This window comes from Chlamydotis macqueenii, chromosome 10 (assembly GCF_036417535.1).
Source record: "Chlamydotis macqueenii isolate bChlMac1 chromosome 10, bChlMac1.mat, whole genome shotgun sequence".
In the NCBI taxonomy this organism is placed as follows: domain Eukaryota; kingdom Metazoa; phylum Chordata; class Aves; order Otidiformes; family Otididae; genus Chlamydotis; species Chlamydotis macqueenii.
In genome coordinates, this window is record NC_141565.1 from 18490001 (window position 1) to 18506394 (window position 16394).

Consider the following 16394-nt stretch of genomic DNA (forward strand, 5'->3'; position numbering starts at 1 on the left):
GGTTTTTAACTACTTTTATTGAAAGGAAAATCGCTGTCTCAGACTTTTGTGACACTATTGCTAATAATAAATTTTACCATTTAGACATCGCAGTAATACGGTAGACAGTGTCAATAAAAGTGTGAAACAAAGATGATCCTCGCCTCTCAAAGTAATGCTTTCCGATTACACACCGGAAATTATAACGCGAGGCATCAACTAAGAGCACCTTAAGGTCTAAAACGCGATGTGCCTGGCTGCGTTCACGCCATGTGCAAAAATACCCGCCTCGCTCGTGGCGGAGATGTTTTGCGAGAAAACCCGAACGCTCAGCCCGAGAGTAAAAAAATCTGCGGGCACGGGTGTGAAAGTAGGAACGCGGTGGGCTCGGCCGCGGCCGGGCCGAAGCGGGGCCTGTCCCCCGCTCCGGGGCCTGGCGGCAGCGCTAGAGGGCACTGTGGGATCGGGGCCGCCCCGGCCAGGCGGGAGGGGTCAGCGGGAAGGCGGGAAGGGGAAACGGCGGGCTGGCAGCGGGCGGCGGGCTCTCGGGAAGGAAAATGTCGGCGGGTGTCGCCGAGGCGGGTCCCCGCCGTCAGCGGGATGGGGGCTCCGGGTGCGTCCCCGCCCCGGGCGGCAGCAGCCGCGCCTCAGGGCCGGGGCCGTTTAACCGGGCCTGCCAGGAACTGAGGAACCTAAAGAGACATCCACAGACTAGCCTTTTCTCTGCCCTCGCTACCTCTCCGATTAAAACGTCTCTGCTGTGCTAACGGCAGATGATTTCACTGCAGAACATTTGGACATGCAAATGATAGCAATTAATGCCTTTGAAACAATTTACGATTTCCGGCCTACTTCAACATGTATTAGCATATACCTGGTTTCTTTAATATACACTTTGTTTTTCCAAAACCACAAACATAGTTGCTGGAATTTCATGTGGAAGTGCTTAAGGGGTTGAAAGTTAACACCTTTGTGAGCTGAGCAGTCTCACAGTTACTGCTAAACAAAAGCCTCTTTGTAGAAGCTTTCTCGAAATGTTTTCTTAACATGTTCCAAGTAGTTTTAGGCAGGCAACTAAAGTAAACAAGATGTTACCATGATAAAAACACTTGTGAAAACATTACAGAGTGCACTTAGTAGTTTCTTTCACATAAACTCCCCTTCGTTTCATCAAAGTTAAATTCACATGAAGCAGATTACTAGCATCAGTGCAATACAGGATTGCAAGATCTCTCCAAAGGTCTGTGTCCCTCCTTTAGAGAATATATTTGATTTGAAAATGGTACAGCCATGATTAAGCACTTCTAAACCACAATCAAATTAAAAAAAAAAAAAAAGGTGGCGGAGGGAATAAAACCCTACTCAGTCTTCTTCATTTTTTGCTCTGGATGCCTGGATTCCTTGCTGAATAAGCCGCCCTCCCTCGCACAGGGATTTCCTGAACAACTTGCGGTAGAAGAGGTATATATTTCTAGCTGCAACGGTCTCTAAACGCATGCAAATCAAATCAAGGATACAGTCAATTTTGAAGGAAAGTCGCTCTGTGCTGCTAATTGCTCCTTTCGCTGCTGCCTGCGAGACGGGCCCTGGCTAAACACGCAGGACGCCTGCGCACCCTCCGGCCCTCACCTTCCTCGCGCAGCTTGGCAGAGGGCCGGCAGGTCAGCACGGCGAGACTGGGCTCGGTTTTGGTTTTGGGCTCGGTTTTGGGTTTAGGCTCAGGGAGTATTCTGGAGCACGCAGGGCGCTACTGTTTCATTAGGCTTAGCAGCAGCCCCTGCTGCTATCAGTTAGCTCTAACTGATACTGCATCACATGATAACCAATGGCTGATAGATTAAAAAAGAAAAAAAAAAAACTCAAAATGCTAAAATTGCAACTTATTTCAGAAAGAAATAGGGAAATAGATGCGTACAATAGCTCATGTATCTGCTGGTTCTGATAAGCATCCTCCTGTTGGCTGTGAGTGAAAGACAACTAGGATCGTTATTTGTACAGTATTTATCTTTGAAATCAAGGGCCCTGTGGTGTACCTCACCTTGGGAACAAACACTACAGAACGATCACAGAAAAGTGTCAAATCTCTGGTTTTGATTTACCAACAGTTATGATATTTCTTCCTCAGGAGGAAAAGAAATGAACCATGTTTTAGACCTGTGAGTCCTTTTTTCTCCCTTAACTGTAGAATCATTTCAGTGGCACACAGAGCTTTCATTCCACATGTAACTCCTCTTTGCTTTTTCTAACAGGCTTTTTTAGCGAGGTAAGTGAAATTAAGCAATGCTCAATTGATACACGAGCTTATTTCACTTGGTAAACAAGAGCTTTTCTCTTGAGGGGACTGTCGAAAGAGCTTCACAGATTAGACAAGTACCAGGAAGAAACTTCAAGCATCTACCTGTTATCTTTTCATTGAGTAATGAATTCTGATAAACGGCAATATATTTTAAGGACGGATGCTCCACAGGAGACACGGAAGGCTATGGTCTCACTTCATGAAGCAACGCGCGCTTCCTAACAGTGTCAATACGCTGCTCGGGGACATTCATGTCTGCATTCGTTCTGGGTTAAATATCTCTCTGAACAATAAGACTTTGTCTGGACACTGCAGAATTTGGGTAATGAGAAAATTTACACAAGCCGATGGGTTTAAGAAAGTCACATGAAATACTTCTGTTGAAAGGTTTCAATGGCAAAAAAAAAAAAAAAAAAGGACTGACGATAAGCGAGTGATAAAAGAACCAGAATTGTTGGAGCTGGGAGTAGATGGAGCTGCTTCAGGTCCAGCCTGGGCGGGTAATGGTTTTCAGGTTATTCCTACCCATTGTTTGCCCCAGCTATCTCCTCCAGGTGAACTGGTAGACTTGGTCTACTTACTGAAACATCTCCAAAATACCATCAAAATCAACCTTGCCTCTACCCCATTCCGTGCAACTTAAGGGCTGTATTTTCTACGCACGGTCACATCAAGCAGTTCACTGCTCTGTAAGAAATTTTCCTGAAACCAACAGATCTAATCTGGAACCGGGGACTAGCACAAGAAGCAAAGGTGGCATAATCTGACCTTATCTGACTACACACGTTATTCCAATATCTAAGGCTAGCACAGCACCTTTTCCGTGCTTTAAGTGCAATAAAAATGAGAATTGTCTTAACGGTCTAAATGCTATAGTATGGCATATGAATATGAATGAGCTGGCAAGTATGGTGAGATTAGCATTTATTTCACTTAAGTGAACAACAGGATGAATTAAAAGAAATGAGGCCACCCTTCACGGAAATTTATGACTAGTACCTTCTTATTTTGTAATCCTCTTGTAATGAGAACCTTCTCATTACTGTACCATTCCTTATGTGTAACATACATTTTTAAGAGGACCAGTGCTGCTCCTACTGAATCCAGGAGAGTTCTGCCAGTGGAAGCAGAATCGGCCCATTCTCTTCTGGAGCAAAAACCTGTCTGTATCATCTAACATCATCCAACAAACATAATCTGCTTGCTGTCAGCCTTCCCTCCCTCACATAAAAATCCAGGGAACTGCCCCAGAAAGCATAGATACAGCTGAACATTTTGGGACTAATCCTACTTGACCCTCCTGAAGAATCCAGTGTATTTATGTGGACTAACTTCATGAGATCACCACTGTAAATGAGAGCAGAATTTGTCCCTTTGTGCACTTAAACCATAGACATTGCTTTGGCAGTTGGTCTTTTCTGATCCTACAATCAAACAGCCACACTACTTGAGAAAAGATCAGTGCTCAAACCTGCAAGAACCTGGATGCACCCAAAGCACATGTGTACCTGGTGATCTACCCAGACAGAAAACCCTTCTGTGATGGGAACACTTTTTGCTCCAGCTTGGAGGGGTGAGGCTGATGGTTTAGGTGTGGAGCAGCCATGTGTAAGTTATTAGAGCTCTGCCTGTCCTTCCCTACATCGGGATGCACGCATTACCACATACTAGTCCATAATGCACTGTTTATGCAACGTGTAAAACTGTGTTCTTTGGCAGCAAGGAAAGGTCTGCAGCAAACTGCAGGGGCCCAATTAATATAATTATAGTTTATTTTTAGTAGTGTAGACTTTGTTCATTAGTTACTTATTTGACATAAATTAAATTTCACGTGATGTTCTGCAATTCTCTGTTCAATTATGGAGTTAATTTAAGACTAAATTTCTAAATAAAACTGAAATCAAGGTTAAATCAAGGTTGTATTGTTTACATTATCAATACTGCAACTTAAAAATTATTTAAACAAATTAAAAAAAAAGCTACGAAACTGCAAACACTGTATTTTACAGTAATACACTGAGCAAGACCATACTTTCCCCATGGGGCTAATTTACTATCCCCTGTTAAAACGTTCTTGAGCCTGATCCAAAAGCCACTGAAGTGAAAGGGAGCTCTCTGTTGACTTCAATGGGCTTTGCATCAGGCCCACAGTGAGTGAGAGCACACAAAATTTCAGGGCATGCTTTCTGTACAATGCGAGTGCCAAAAAAACCATCCTTACTTTAGAAACGACTGGAAGTCTTCACATACGGCTTCACAGCCCGGCCATTTGCATACGCCATGTCCATAGAGCGGATGGCTGTGTGAGTGCTCCTCATGGGATAAACTGGAGGAGAGAAAGAGAAAAGAGAAAAAGTGGCGTAACTGAAGGTACCGTGCCAATTAATCTTCACAAAGACTCTTAAGAGCAGCAAACAACAGATCCTGAAACATCCTGAACATCTCACGGTACCCACCTGACTCTGCCCATGGTTTTTCAAAACAGAATTAAATACCATTTGCAGTGCGAAACATGTCATTCTCACTTAGCTATCCTCCTACATTTCATTCATTAATTAAAAGCTTTGTAAAGAATTTAAATTAACATGGACGGGGGAGAAATCATTTGACAGACCTGCTTAATATCCTGCTTGATATTTTGCTACGAAATTTATGAACACTGCATATTTACAATTCAACTTCATCAGGAACAAAAGTCATCTCCATGCAGCAGTGTATTCTTATAACACAATACAACCGGACCTGAGGCTTTCCTCATCGCTAGAGAAAGAGGAAGAGCACCAAGTTTCCAGCCTTGGCTTTCCCACCATGTTATTTATTTACTGGGCTTTTTTTTTTTTTTTTTGGTTGGTTTTCACTTTGTTTGGTTTTCCCCTCCTCTCACCTGCTGTTTCTTTGCACAAGTACAGCCACCTTATGTCCCAATAAAGAAGATTCACCACTATATTCAAATCCAAAATCCATAATAAAAAAAGAAACCATGTAATCAAAGGATTTCTCAGGTGAGTGGGGGCTATTAACCTTGCTAAGATTTGGCAAGAACGTCACAGAGCTTTATAACTACTGAAACCAGGGTTAAAGAAAAAAAATCATATGAGCACTAAGGGGTTAATCCTTCAGTGGGATTCCAATCAATACGTAATGATTTGGCTGCACTGATCCAAGTCATGAGACGCTTTGATCCGGGCCATGTGGTGCTCAGGGAAATGTATCTGTTGCACTAACTGATGAACCATATTCTAAAATATCTTCTTTATTCAACTTCTGCATGGAAACTTCTAAAGTAAAGGAATTATTTTTGCAAAATTTTCCATAACCTTACATGACTTTAAAAATAAAATGTCAAAATAATACTGAAAACTCTATTTTATGCCCACACACATATCTATTTTTCATAGCAAATCTTTTTGCTACAGTATGCCTGTGCTGTGTTATGAACTTCAAACATACACAAAGGATATGAACACATACCAGCATCTAGGTGTGGCTTTTATGACTTATTTTATCCCAGATTACAGGTAACGTTATGATAAACACCTACTTGCTGCCATTTTACTTTTATACACATGTGGAAATGCTGTTTGTTCTTGTTCTGCAATGCTATCTGTCTGCGTACTACAACTAAATTCTGTTCTTGTATTATTTCTGATGCACTGGATAGCAAGATCATCACAGAACGTTCCCCTGAGATGTCATCCCAAATGCGAAGAAGTTGCAAGAGAAATTATTGCTGAGATTTTGCCACTTTGGACTTCAGGCCCAACAAGAATCTGAACGTAATTGAAGGTGGTTTGTTCTTGTTTTTGGGGTTTTTTTTTTTTTAATTAAAAAAAGGTACAGACCTGACTGGAAAAGGTATTAAGAGTTGTACACAATCCTAATTCATTATTTCATCAAAATGTTATTTTTGGCTGCTTACAAATAGTTCTTCAAGTATAAATGTAAGTATGTGCAAGGTAATTTCCTAAAAAAACTCACTGTGGGTGAAGAGCCTTACAAAGGTATTTTCTATAAAGGAATATTGCACCAGTTTAACTTATTCATTTTTTTTAAAAAGTGCAAGTGGGGAGAAGCTCTATCAGATAAGTTTTTAAAAGAACAAAGGGACCGATGCATTCCTTGCAAGGAAATTAAAAAAAAGCTACACCACACGTTTCCCCAGCTGAAAAAGAGGAAGGATGGCTGAAAGAACACTGCCTGCCCAAGCCAGACAGGCATATGGTCAAACGCCCTCCACACACATCGGAAAAGAATAATTCAGAGGATATAATGGGTTTTATCATCTGCTTCCACACCTGAATACAGCAAAGGGTGAGAAAGTAGGCTTTCATGTTAACACTCCATTAAAGTCCACGAAGACTACGTATGAGAGTTACGATTTCAGTGTGTTTGGCAGAAGGCAAAAAAAAATTTCATTCTATTTATTTACACGACGTGCGTTACCCGTACACCCAGATGACTGTAGAAACGCCGTGCAATGCAGAGTAAGGAGTCAGTCCCGTGTGGGTTTTACGCACTGTAAATCTCATAATATCAACAGGAGTCACATGGCTTAAACCCCCAGCAGGGTTTTTAAAAGTTTTTCTGTGAGAGCCTAAAGGCCACGGCCAAGTCAACGGAAAGAGCCCTACGGAGATTCATATTTATTTTTTAAACCCAAGTGCAAATCTCTTTTCTTTCCAGGGAACTTGCACAGGACAAGACAAACTATGTAGGACACGATACCCCGGTATTGTGTCCAAAGGAAATGACTGCATGACCAAGAGAGTAGCAAACTGTAAACGATGTTCAGGATGTCAAAGTCTGGTGCTGTCAATAACCAGAAAGATTTCTGTTGACTGTAAACGGGAACTTAAAAGGTCATTTTGCTAACAGGACGCTAAGAGTAACATACTTAACACCTACGTATAGCCTCCACTGCCATTCGACAAAGCAGAGTGACTACTTCAACTTACCAAAAATAGACACTTCAAAAAAAAAAACCACCAAAGCCTCGGTACTGAAAGACAAACGCAGGCTCCCTTCGTAGGCAGCGTGCCTTTCCGAAGGCAGCTATTCCCATCTCGCTCCGGGGGGAGTTTCAGTGGTGCCTTTCCGTGACCTTTATGTGTCAGTATCAGATTACTGCTATTTTATCCATCCCACTTTTGAAGATATTATAGATTGCCACTTGTTCCCTGATAAAGCCTGAAGCGGCACCTCAAAACAAAACAAAGAGCGGGTTTATACAGAAGCGGATGTAACGCACAAAGGATACAGCCAGTGGAAATGAATGGAGAACTCTGTTTAGCTGATCTAAGTACTCACTTTGTTTGAGCAAACAGAGGTGGAAAATGAAGATTTTAATCCAATACATAAACAAACAGCTATGTGAGTACAATGCAAACCTATAATCTTAAATTGTTCAATGATATTTTGTCTGTATGCAATCACAGTTTCCGTAATCTGGATGCATCCTTGGTCTCGCTGCCGGAGACAGACTTTTAGAAGATCTGAGCACTGGCAAGCAGAAGCGAGTTTTAGGTCTGTTTGATTTCTAATGACACATTAGAGTAGGTGTTTGTTTCTGTCACCCTCTCCTTCCCAGGAACGCATATTCGTGGTCGGGTACTGGTGATGCAACACTAGTTAGTGGAAGTGATTTTATAACAAGACATAATTTTCAAAGAAGTGAAGGAATGAATTATGTAAAAAACAAGATTACGTGGGGTTTTTTTCTCCTCATAAGGTATTTGCATATAAAATGCTCAACACAATAGAATTATTTCCAAATAATGCAATAGTGCAGCATTATTACATCGAAGTACAGTAAGTAACACTCTGGCAAGTAAAACATCTTGCGTAAGTCAGCTTATTCATGACATACGACAGAGTAACGAAATCCATGTGGGAAGTGTCCACTTATTTTCTGCTACCTCCAGCCCCACTTCCAGTAAGGAGGGGAGGGAAGAAGAGCCAAGCACTTGCACAGCTCCTCTGTGCTTGCTGGGTAGAGGAGAGTTTTTACCTCTGCCTTCTTTACTCTATGGCGCTTTGTAACCCCAAGGATCTCCAGAGGGTCTGGAAAGCAAATCTCCTGTCCTACAGCATCACTGAAGAATCACACTCTGGGACACACAACCACGGGAAACAGAGAAACCACAGACAGCTAAGCCCCCACGGAGAGTACAAATGACAGCATACCCAAAAGAGAGACAGGAGCACACTGGGTATCAGCACAGTAGTGACCGAAGCACCAGCATGAACGCTCCCTGTGTTGTATGGTTTAATCCAACCCATACTTACTAACCCTGTGAAACTGGGGACCATGCTTGGAAGCACTGGCAAAAACGTCACGGGTGGATATAAAAACCAGCTAAGCAGAAGCCTCAGTAACAGTACTTCTGCCACACAGTGGACTATATTTTAAATATTCATGATGCTGACATACTTCGTACTCCACTCTCTCTCTCCCACATCTGCTTGGGCCAACAATCTTTGCCAAAACACGGGGGGAAGTCAGTGATGTAGGGAAGCAGCCTTGATTTTCTATTACAGTTATGAAGCATCTGCTCACGTTCTAACGGTGTGGAGAACATGCCTGAGCCACCTGCACACTGAAAAATCAATACCACATCTCCTGCTTTCCTCTTGAAAGGGTCTGAGCAGAGCACCCACAGAAACTGCAGAATTGGCTTTTTTTTTTTATTTTATTTTATTTCTCAGGGGCAACAGGAAGCGACCTCGTCTTTGCCAGGTGCCATGAAGCCAGTGGTCGTGTACAGGGCTCGGTCTCACACCGCGCTCCCCCTTTGGACTGATGTGGATGGCACAGCCGCCGGGATAAAATGTCATAATTTTGGTCCTGTACACTCCTTTCCTCTCTAAACTGTGAATTTAAAAAATGCCAGTAATGAAAAATAATAATGATTTTAAAAAAATTAAAAAAAAAAAATCAAGAAGCCATATACTGAAATGGACTACTTCTAGATAGTAATGCTCTGTCCAAGCCTCAGTAGCTGCCCAGAAATCAAGTATTTGATCTGAACAGAGAACTGTAAGCAGGGTAAATGCCTCTCCACTGCTGGATAAAGCTTAGCAGAGGGTCACATGCCTTTGGGAGAGGTGGCATTTGATGTGTGTGGCCAGCAGCAGCTCTTCCTAGAGCTGCTTTCATATGTGTGGATGCTTTCTAAAGCTGTGTTTCTCCCCTTCCTCATTACTTCAGTCCACATCCAGACCCAGGACTAGAAGCAGCTCATGTTTTACATCAAGCCCTATTGGAAGTAACAGGAGTGGTATATTACATTTTAAATGACTACACCAATTTAAGACAAATCAGGTTAAAACTGCAGCCTACAGGCTGAAATCCTGTCTTCTAATCGGTGTGCACTAACTTGGAGTATAAGGGGAAAAAAAAAAATAAAATGCAGAGCCACAGCATTGCTGTTGTAACACAGGGTCAGCTATGCACCCCAAATCACTGTCCCCATCCTTACACCTCTTGTGGCACTCTTCTCTAAATGCCTGTTGCAAGGAGAAAGCTGGAGCATTTGCAGCAAGACTAAGACAAAATCTGGCGAACATTCCCCTTCTCCTCTACCCTCATCCCCACTGCAAGAGTATAACCAGACAGGATAATTATACACATCGTCTCCTGGTTTTGATCTGTGCACTGATGGTTTGGATTATTAATCAGCATTACGACCCTCCAGCACTCCAAACGCACCACGTACCTCCTTCCAGTGGCACCCCCTCTTCCAGCCACGGGCCTGGACAGCCACTGCCCTACATCCTCTCCTTGGAGGACCTGAAAGTATTTCTAGACCATTTACAAGAAATGCCCATTGCAAAAAAAACCAACCCAGTATGGAATCCATCACTTATCTCGGGTGGAGGTTCCATTCCTGCACTTGAATTAACGAGTTTCTCTACTATTTTTTATTTCAACCTCGTGCCTAGGTACTGAGGTGGAAAGTACATCAAATACACCCAGACACACACAATTTGAAACGCTGGATTTTAAATTCCAGCACTGCTAACTAATGAGAACAATTTTTTCCCCTCTTCTTCTTTGTAGCATCACTTCATGTACTTACATACCATAATCACATCCTCCTAGAGCCTCTATTTTTCCAGGGTGTAGATCTTTAATTCCCTTTAATCTGTCTTCATAGCCTATTCCCTCCAACTCCTTTATCATCCTAGCTGCTCTCCTCTGTATTTGCTCCAGCTCCTTTATCCTTTCTGCAAGAGAGTGGCCAATTTTACATCGCACTCTGATTGTGGTTTAACTGGTTCTGCATAAAGTGGAACAGGAATAAAGGAGGACTCGGATGCAACACGCGTGTTTACGCCTCCCATGACTGCGTTTACCTTTTTAACTAAGACATGGCACAGAGTGTCCCACCTTAATTTCTCAACCCCGATTATGCCTCAGCCATTTCCCACACAACCGATGCTGAGCAGCTGACGTGTCGTGTCAAAACGGCAGTTTGGAATTTTTATTTCCTAGCTGGGCTACTTTCTACTTATCCCTGCTAAATCTCATTTTATTCGTCTCTGAACAGCCTCCTAATTTATTCAGATGAAAATGGATTGACTCAGTATCTTAGTTTAATTAGGAAAAAACCATGATCCTACCACTTTCTTGGGTTTTGGGGTTGTTTTTTATGGTTTTTGTTGGTTTGGTTTTTTTTAACTGACTTTCAGCACAGCAGTCCCATCCCTCTTACACACCCAATTCGTACGGCAGAGGGAGGTGGCACTGCCAAGGCTTTGGCCCCAATTCAGCAACGCTTTTAAGAACATGCGTAAGTTTAAAAACACAGGATTAGACCTTGGACTTCACTGAGGCTGAGGTGTAAAATTACAAACGTATATACATACTTTGGAAAAAGATCCTGTTTGCCGATCTTATTGTACTGTAATTTATATTCTGTTGTTACATTTAAATTTATAGTAAAAGAAAACACTGAGAAACAAGATCTATTCTTGTTTAACAAAATTCTATTCTGTTACATTTAGAGTTGAGGCAAGTCTTTCACCCTTATATAAACCGGTGATACGTCAACAAATACGAACACAAATTATCCACGTCAGTATTTTTCCCCCGGTCCCACCGGCACAAGGAAACCCGTGCAGAAGGTGACTGTCACATCACATACAGCCTGGCAGCTCACTGGGTGAGCCTTCACCCACCGCACACCCCTGCGGCAGCTAGGAAAGTGCCCTTTGGGAAAATGTTTATAAAAAAAATAATTAAGATAAATAATGACTCCAAGGGAGAAATACAGTTAAAGCACTGAATTTTCTCTGCCACATGCTTTCCCTTTGAAGAATGCTATTTTAAAAAGCACTAAAACTGAGAGGACACAAGCCTACTTCCCCAGGGAAGCGTGCTGAATCACACAGGTAGTGTAAATATCATATGCTGCTGCAGGTGCTAGGCGTCTATTTGTTTGTGTTTACTAAAAGGCATAACAAATAGTCACAGTAAAACAGAACAACATTTGGCGTTGGAATGATAGATACCAGAGCAGCCATAAATCACATTCACTTGTTTACATTTGAGCTGCTGTGCAATGCTAACACTTCAGCCCCTGTTTTTCAGAGAGATCTTTTGCTGTGATCTGTCCCTTTTTTCAGGGGCAGCCACCAGCTCCTGGCTGGGCAGCGTTGCAACGCATGGCACCGAGGGGCTCAACATCCCTCCTGAGTACAGCACATCCACGGAAACCCACGCAACATTGCAAAAAAAAAAGAAGGGAAAGAAAAAAAGAAAATGGAAAAAAAAAAAGTAGTAAGAAACAGACTTGCGTGACACGTATGGTCAGCTAACATAGTTTACAGCTTTGCAACTTCTGAGTTAATACACAGTATAAACAAGGAGGAAAATGTTTCTTCCGAGCAAGACTTCCTGTAAACTGTTCATTAGAGCGGCGCTGGGCGCAGGGCTGGTGCACCTGCTGATTAACCATGCGCTCCAAGAATAAACAAAAACTGAAGCCAGCGAGATTGTTCTGGAATTTGCTCAGAGCTGATTTTTCTTCCCCCATGTTATAAATTGGATCCTACAATAAAACAAACAGCAGAACATAGGTTGCTGAGAGTTAAAAATCTACTTTTTCCACTACATTGACCACAGCACCCACAGGCACAGCTACAATGTCTTTCTGTGAATGGGACAGATTGCCATATGGATGCAGACACTGAACAAGCTGTACAACTCCTGGCGACAAGTGCCTGGGGGACTGTCCTATATTAGCACCACCTGTGCTGGGGAAATTGCGCTCTCTCTATGAAATGGTATTTAAGGGCCCGTCGTGATGTTATTTTTGAGTACGCACAAAAAGGAAAATCACAGTTAAAAAGAATTCGCCCGCTAGTGGATCCGTTGCTCAGTTCCCGAGATTGTTTCCCAAAGGAATAGCTCTCCGCTTTATTCACGCAGCCCCAAATGACAAGCTGCAACACATATTAGCAGTTTCCCTGCCTGGGCTTATATCGTTGTTTTAATGAGAAGAACACATTTTAAAATATACATATGTCTTTCCTGACCACAGAGGGAAAATTTCAGCCCTCCCACCTTAAAAACACCAGCTATAAGGAAAAACACCCCATGGCATCACACAAACCCTGCTCCAGCAGCAGCAATGCAAGAGAAATTTTCCTTGGGCTCCTTCCCTCACCGTGCAGCAGGTAAAGCCACAAATCCCAATAACCAAATTTCAACGCGCATCTCACTGCTTTGAAAATACAACCTTGTCTGACTGAGAAAAACAGGGCTCCAGATCAGCACAAGATGTCGAGGAGGGGGGAGAAGGGAAAAGAGGACTGCGCAGTACCTAGCTGCTTTACAAAAAGAGATTTCCCCCTCTCCAAACTGCAAGAAAAAAAAAGAATGCCAAGAAAAAGAAAAGTAAAATAAATTGAATTAAAGAAAAACAGTTGTAAAGTGAACATTACAACCTGGGAAAAATGATGTCATTTTACTGAGAAACTCATTTTTTTCCATTAAACTATAGAGAAACGGATAAAGTTTATACAGCTTAATGGTGGAGTTTTACTTTAAATGCTACTCAATATCTTAGCAGTACAATATAACATGATATAACAGCTGTCATGCTAACTGCTCGATTTTTATTGAGCAGCAGAGAAAATAGTCACACAAAATCACCTAACTTCTCCTCTACTTTTATGGCGTTTTCAAGGGTGTTTCTTTTCCACTCGCAGGCTGTGATATGTACGATAAAAAAAAATGACGCAGCTCTTCATTAGCTCCCTGCTCAGCTCTTTAGGACAGTCAGCTCTCCCGAGCAAACACTGAGGAAGGACAACGTGCACACAGGAGGAAATAAAAAGAAACAGGAATCCACGGTGCAGTAAAACAAAAACAGGTCCCTTTTTAAGACTGCTACATAAACACCTCTAATAAAAGAAGAGGACAAATTTTCATTGGACTTCAAGTATTTAGACAGGAATGTTTTAGTAAAAGTTTAACTGCAAAGTGCACGCAATTAACAGAAAGCCATCAGCTATTTCTCTGGCATGTAAAAATAGCATTAAGCTGTATTAAATGCACGTGTAAGTATCTCAGTTGCAAGAAAAGGGAGGAGATATGCAAAGCACTCAGATATCAAACAATGATCTGTTGGCCAGATGGAGGAATAAAACAATACATATGCTAAAATTTGGAAAAGTTCTGTTCAGCGTCTGCCAAGGCTCACCCGATCTATTTTAAGTGCTTTCTGATACATTAGCGTAGTGTTTGGAGTTGTACAACTGATGGTTATTACTCGGGACCAGAAAGCAGGGAAGCGTTGGCGTGCAGGGGCTCCTCGACGCTGGGGCAACTTCCCCAGGACGGCGAAGCGTCAAATGCAGCACCCTTACTCGGCAAAGGGCCACACCGAGTCACCGCAGACTGCTTACCTTTGCATCTTTTGTAGGAGAATACAAAATAAACTATAAACAAATTTCTGGGGTTTAGTGAAACAATTCTCTGAAAAGCCTAAGTTGATTAAAGAGCTCCGAGAGACAGACGAGCGAGCGGCATTGTACAACTCATTCAGTGGAAGGTTTCTCAAAAACATGAGTGCCGTGGCAGAGGTAGGTATGGGCAATACAAAGGATGCTACACACCCGAATTTCAAAAGCAGTAACAATAAAAAGTGCCTGATAAGGCTTAAAACTGAAGATTAGCAACTCCAGGTCTGAGTCACGGCGGATATTTTTTTCAAAGCTGATTACGGAGAGAAGTGACTCAGACGGGGAGAGCAGGCAGTCACTGGCGGTGGTTTCTTTGGCGGGGGAGCGAGCACCAAGGGATCAGGTAGTGGGATGATCTGGGTTGCACCTACACATAATAAATGCAGATGGCCAGGCCAGCGCCCTGCTCCGGCTGTCGCAGCGTCACTGTCACTGAACAGCCCAACTGGCCCCACAGCCATCACACCCGTAGTAGGTGCAGTGAGAAGAAGTACAGCAGCCATGTAGAGAGCGGGGTGGTTTATCAGGTAGGCAGCTGGGCTCGGCTCAAGTCTCCGGCTCCAACCCAGCTCCGCAGCGAGGAAGCTACACGGAGGCACCTGAGCTCCTCAGACTGTGGGTAACAACTTAAGGGTCACAATGGGGTTTGTGAACGCGGAGCAGCTAAATACCTTTTGGGAGGAAAGGCCCCAGGAACACTGATTTCTTCAGGGAGAATGGATTTGAGGCAACCTAATCTAATGAAACTCTGCTGATGGTAAAGCATAACGAGCTAAAATCAACTGCACAGAGCAACTGAGAGGAGCCGACACGGATGAGCAGATTTGATGCTGGCACCAGTGCAGAACGAATGCCAGGGACTACACGGAGAGGCAGGCCAAGAGAGGATCAGGCCCTGGGAGCATATGGACTGCAGGCTGAACTGTTTCATCCCGAGCATTAATAATGGACCGAAGTCTGTAATTCTTAATTGTGCTGAATCCTAATGCCCTCATCTAAGGGCCTTGGGATTTTGATGGAGGATCAGCTGGCATGGAAGATAACAACAGTAGAACACAACGCATTAAGCCTAACCAGCAGATCGATGGTCTGCCACGCCGTTCCTCTCACTTCCCTTCAGAGCCTCCTCCAGACTCCTTCCTCCTGTGACGCTGGCAAGAAAAAGTAATTTAAAAATCCCCTTGTTTATCCCATCTATTTTTCCTACAAGATGGCTGCTTGCTTATGTGGAAGGACAAGACTCAGGCACGGTTGGAAAGGGTATAAAGACCACAGGGGATAAAGATGGGATTGCTGGTAGATGGAGAAAGGTCTCTTGGACATGCAGCCTTTACCTCCAGCTCTTCACCTTACCTCTTGCAAACAGATGCGTTTCCTAAATTAACAGTTCTGGACCTTCACTGACTCATTTGTTTATATACAGCCTCCGTCATCCTGTTGCCGCTGCAGTCCGTACAGAATGGTGCCACGAGACGGGACAAGCATGCAGGCACCTGCACCACACCACAGCACCCCCAGACCTCCCAGTTCAAGCCCAAGCTGAAGCAACCTCACCACAAAGCACTGATGAATTCTGCACCATTCTGCTTTTCCAAACCTATCCATAACAGGAATATTCTCAATTTTGGGATGCCCACAGCTCATCAGGTTATAAAGTTAGCAGTCACCTAAAGCGACCGGGCATCCACTCACTTTGCTTTGCTGTTTTTCCTAAGAAAATAATCAAGCTTCCCCAAAATAAGATGCAGTGGAACGAGATGGAAAGTGGGTACTGTCCTTGACATTTCTAAGCACAGCAGATGTACTTCACCAGTTCCCGTTATTTATTTATTTACTTGTGTAGAGAAAATGCTTGTTACTGAAGAAACCCAAATGCTGATAAGATGATGAGAGGTTTGCATGCTGGCTGATGGTCTCACTTTTGCTTATCCTGAGTGAATACAAGTATCTATAACTAAATATTTCCCTTAGGGTACTGATGACTGAGGTATGTTTATTGCATTGAGTGAATTTATATATATAATCAGCACAATAAACATTATTAAATTGTCTGAGTAAAATCAAAGCATGAAACACACAGTCAGTGCTGAATTCTAATGATGCTGAATGCCCATGATTGCATGGGGAAAGGATCTTAACAAGCCTTGAT

The 16394-nt window shown here is 42.9% G+C and overlaps 1 protein-coding gene across 19 annotated transcripts in view; it reads right to left on the reverse strand.

Moving 5' to 3' along the window:
* The window catches only part of FOXP1 (forkhead box P1), a 382770-nt gene that overhangs the window by 41957 nt on the left and 324419 nt on the right, over positions 1–16394 (reverse strand). For all 19 annotated transcript variants that reach the window (XM_086755804.1, XM_086755817.1, XM_086755816.1 and 16 more), the window contains one exon: positions 4497–4601. In XM_086755804.1, coding sequence (XP_086611930.1) covers positions 4497–4601 — 105 coding nt within the window. The remainder of the gene's footprint in view (positions 1–4496; positions 4602–16394) is intronic.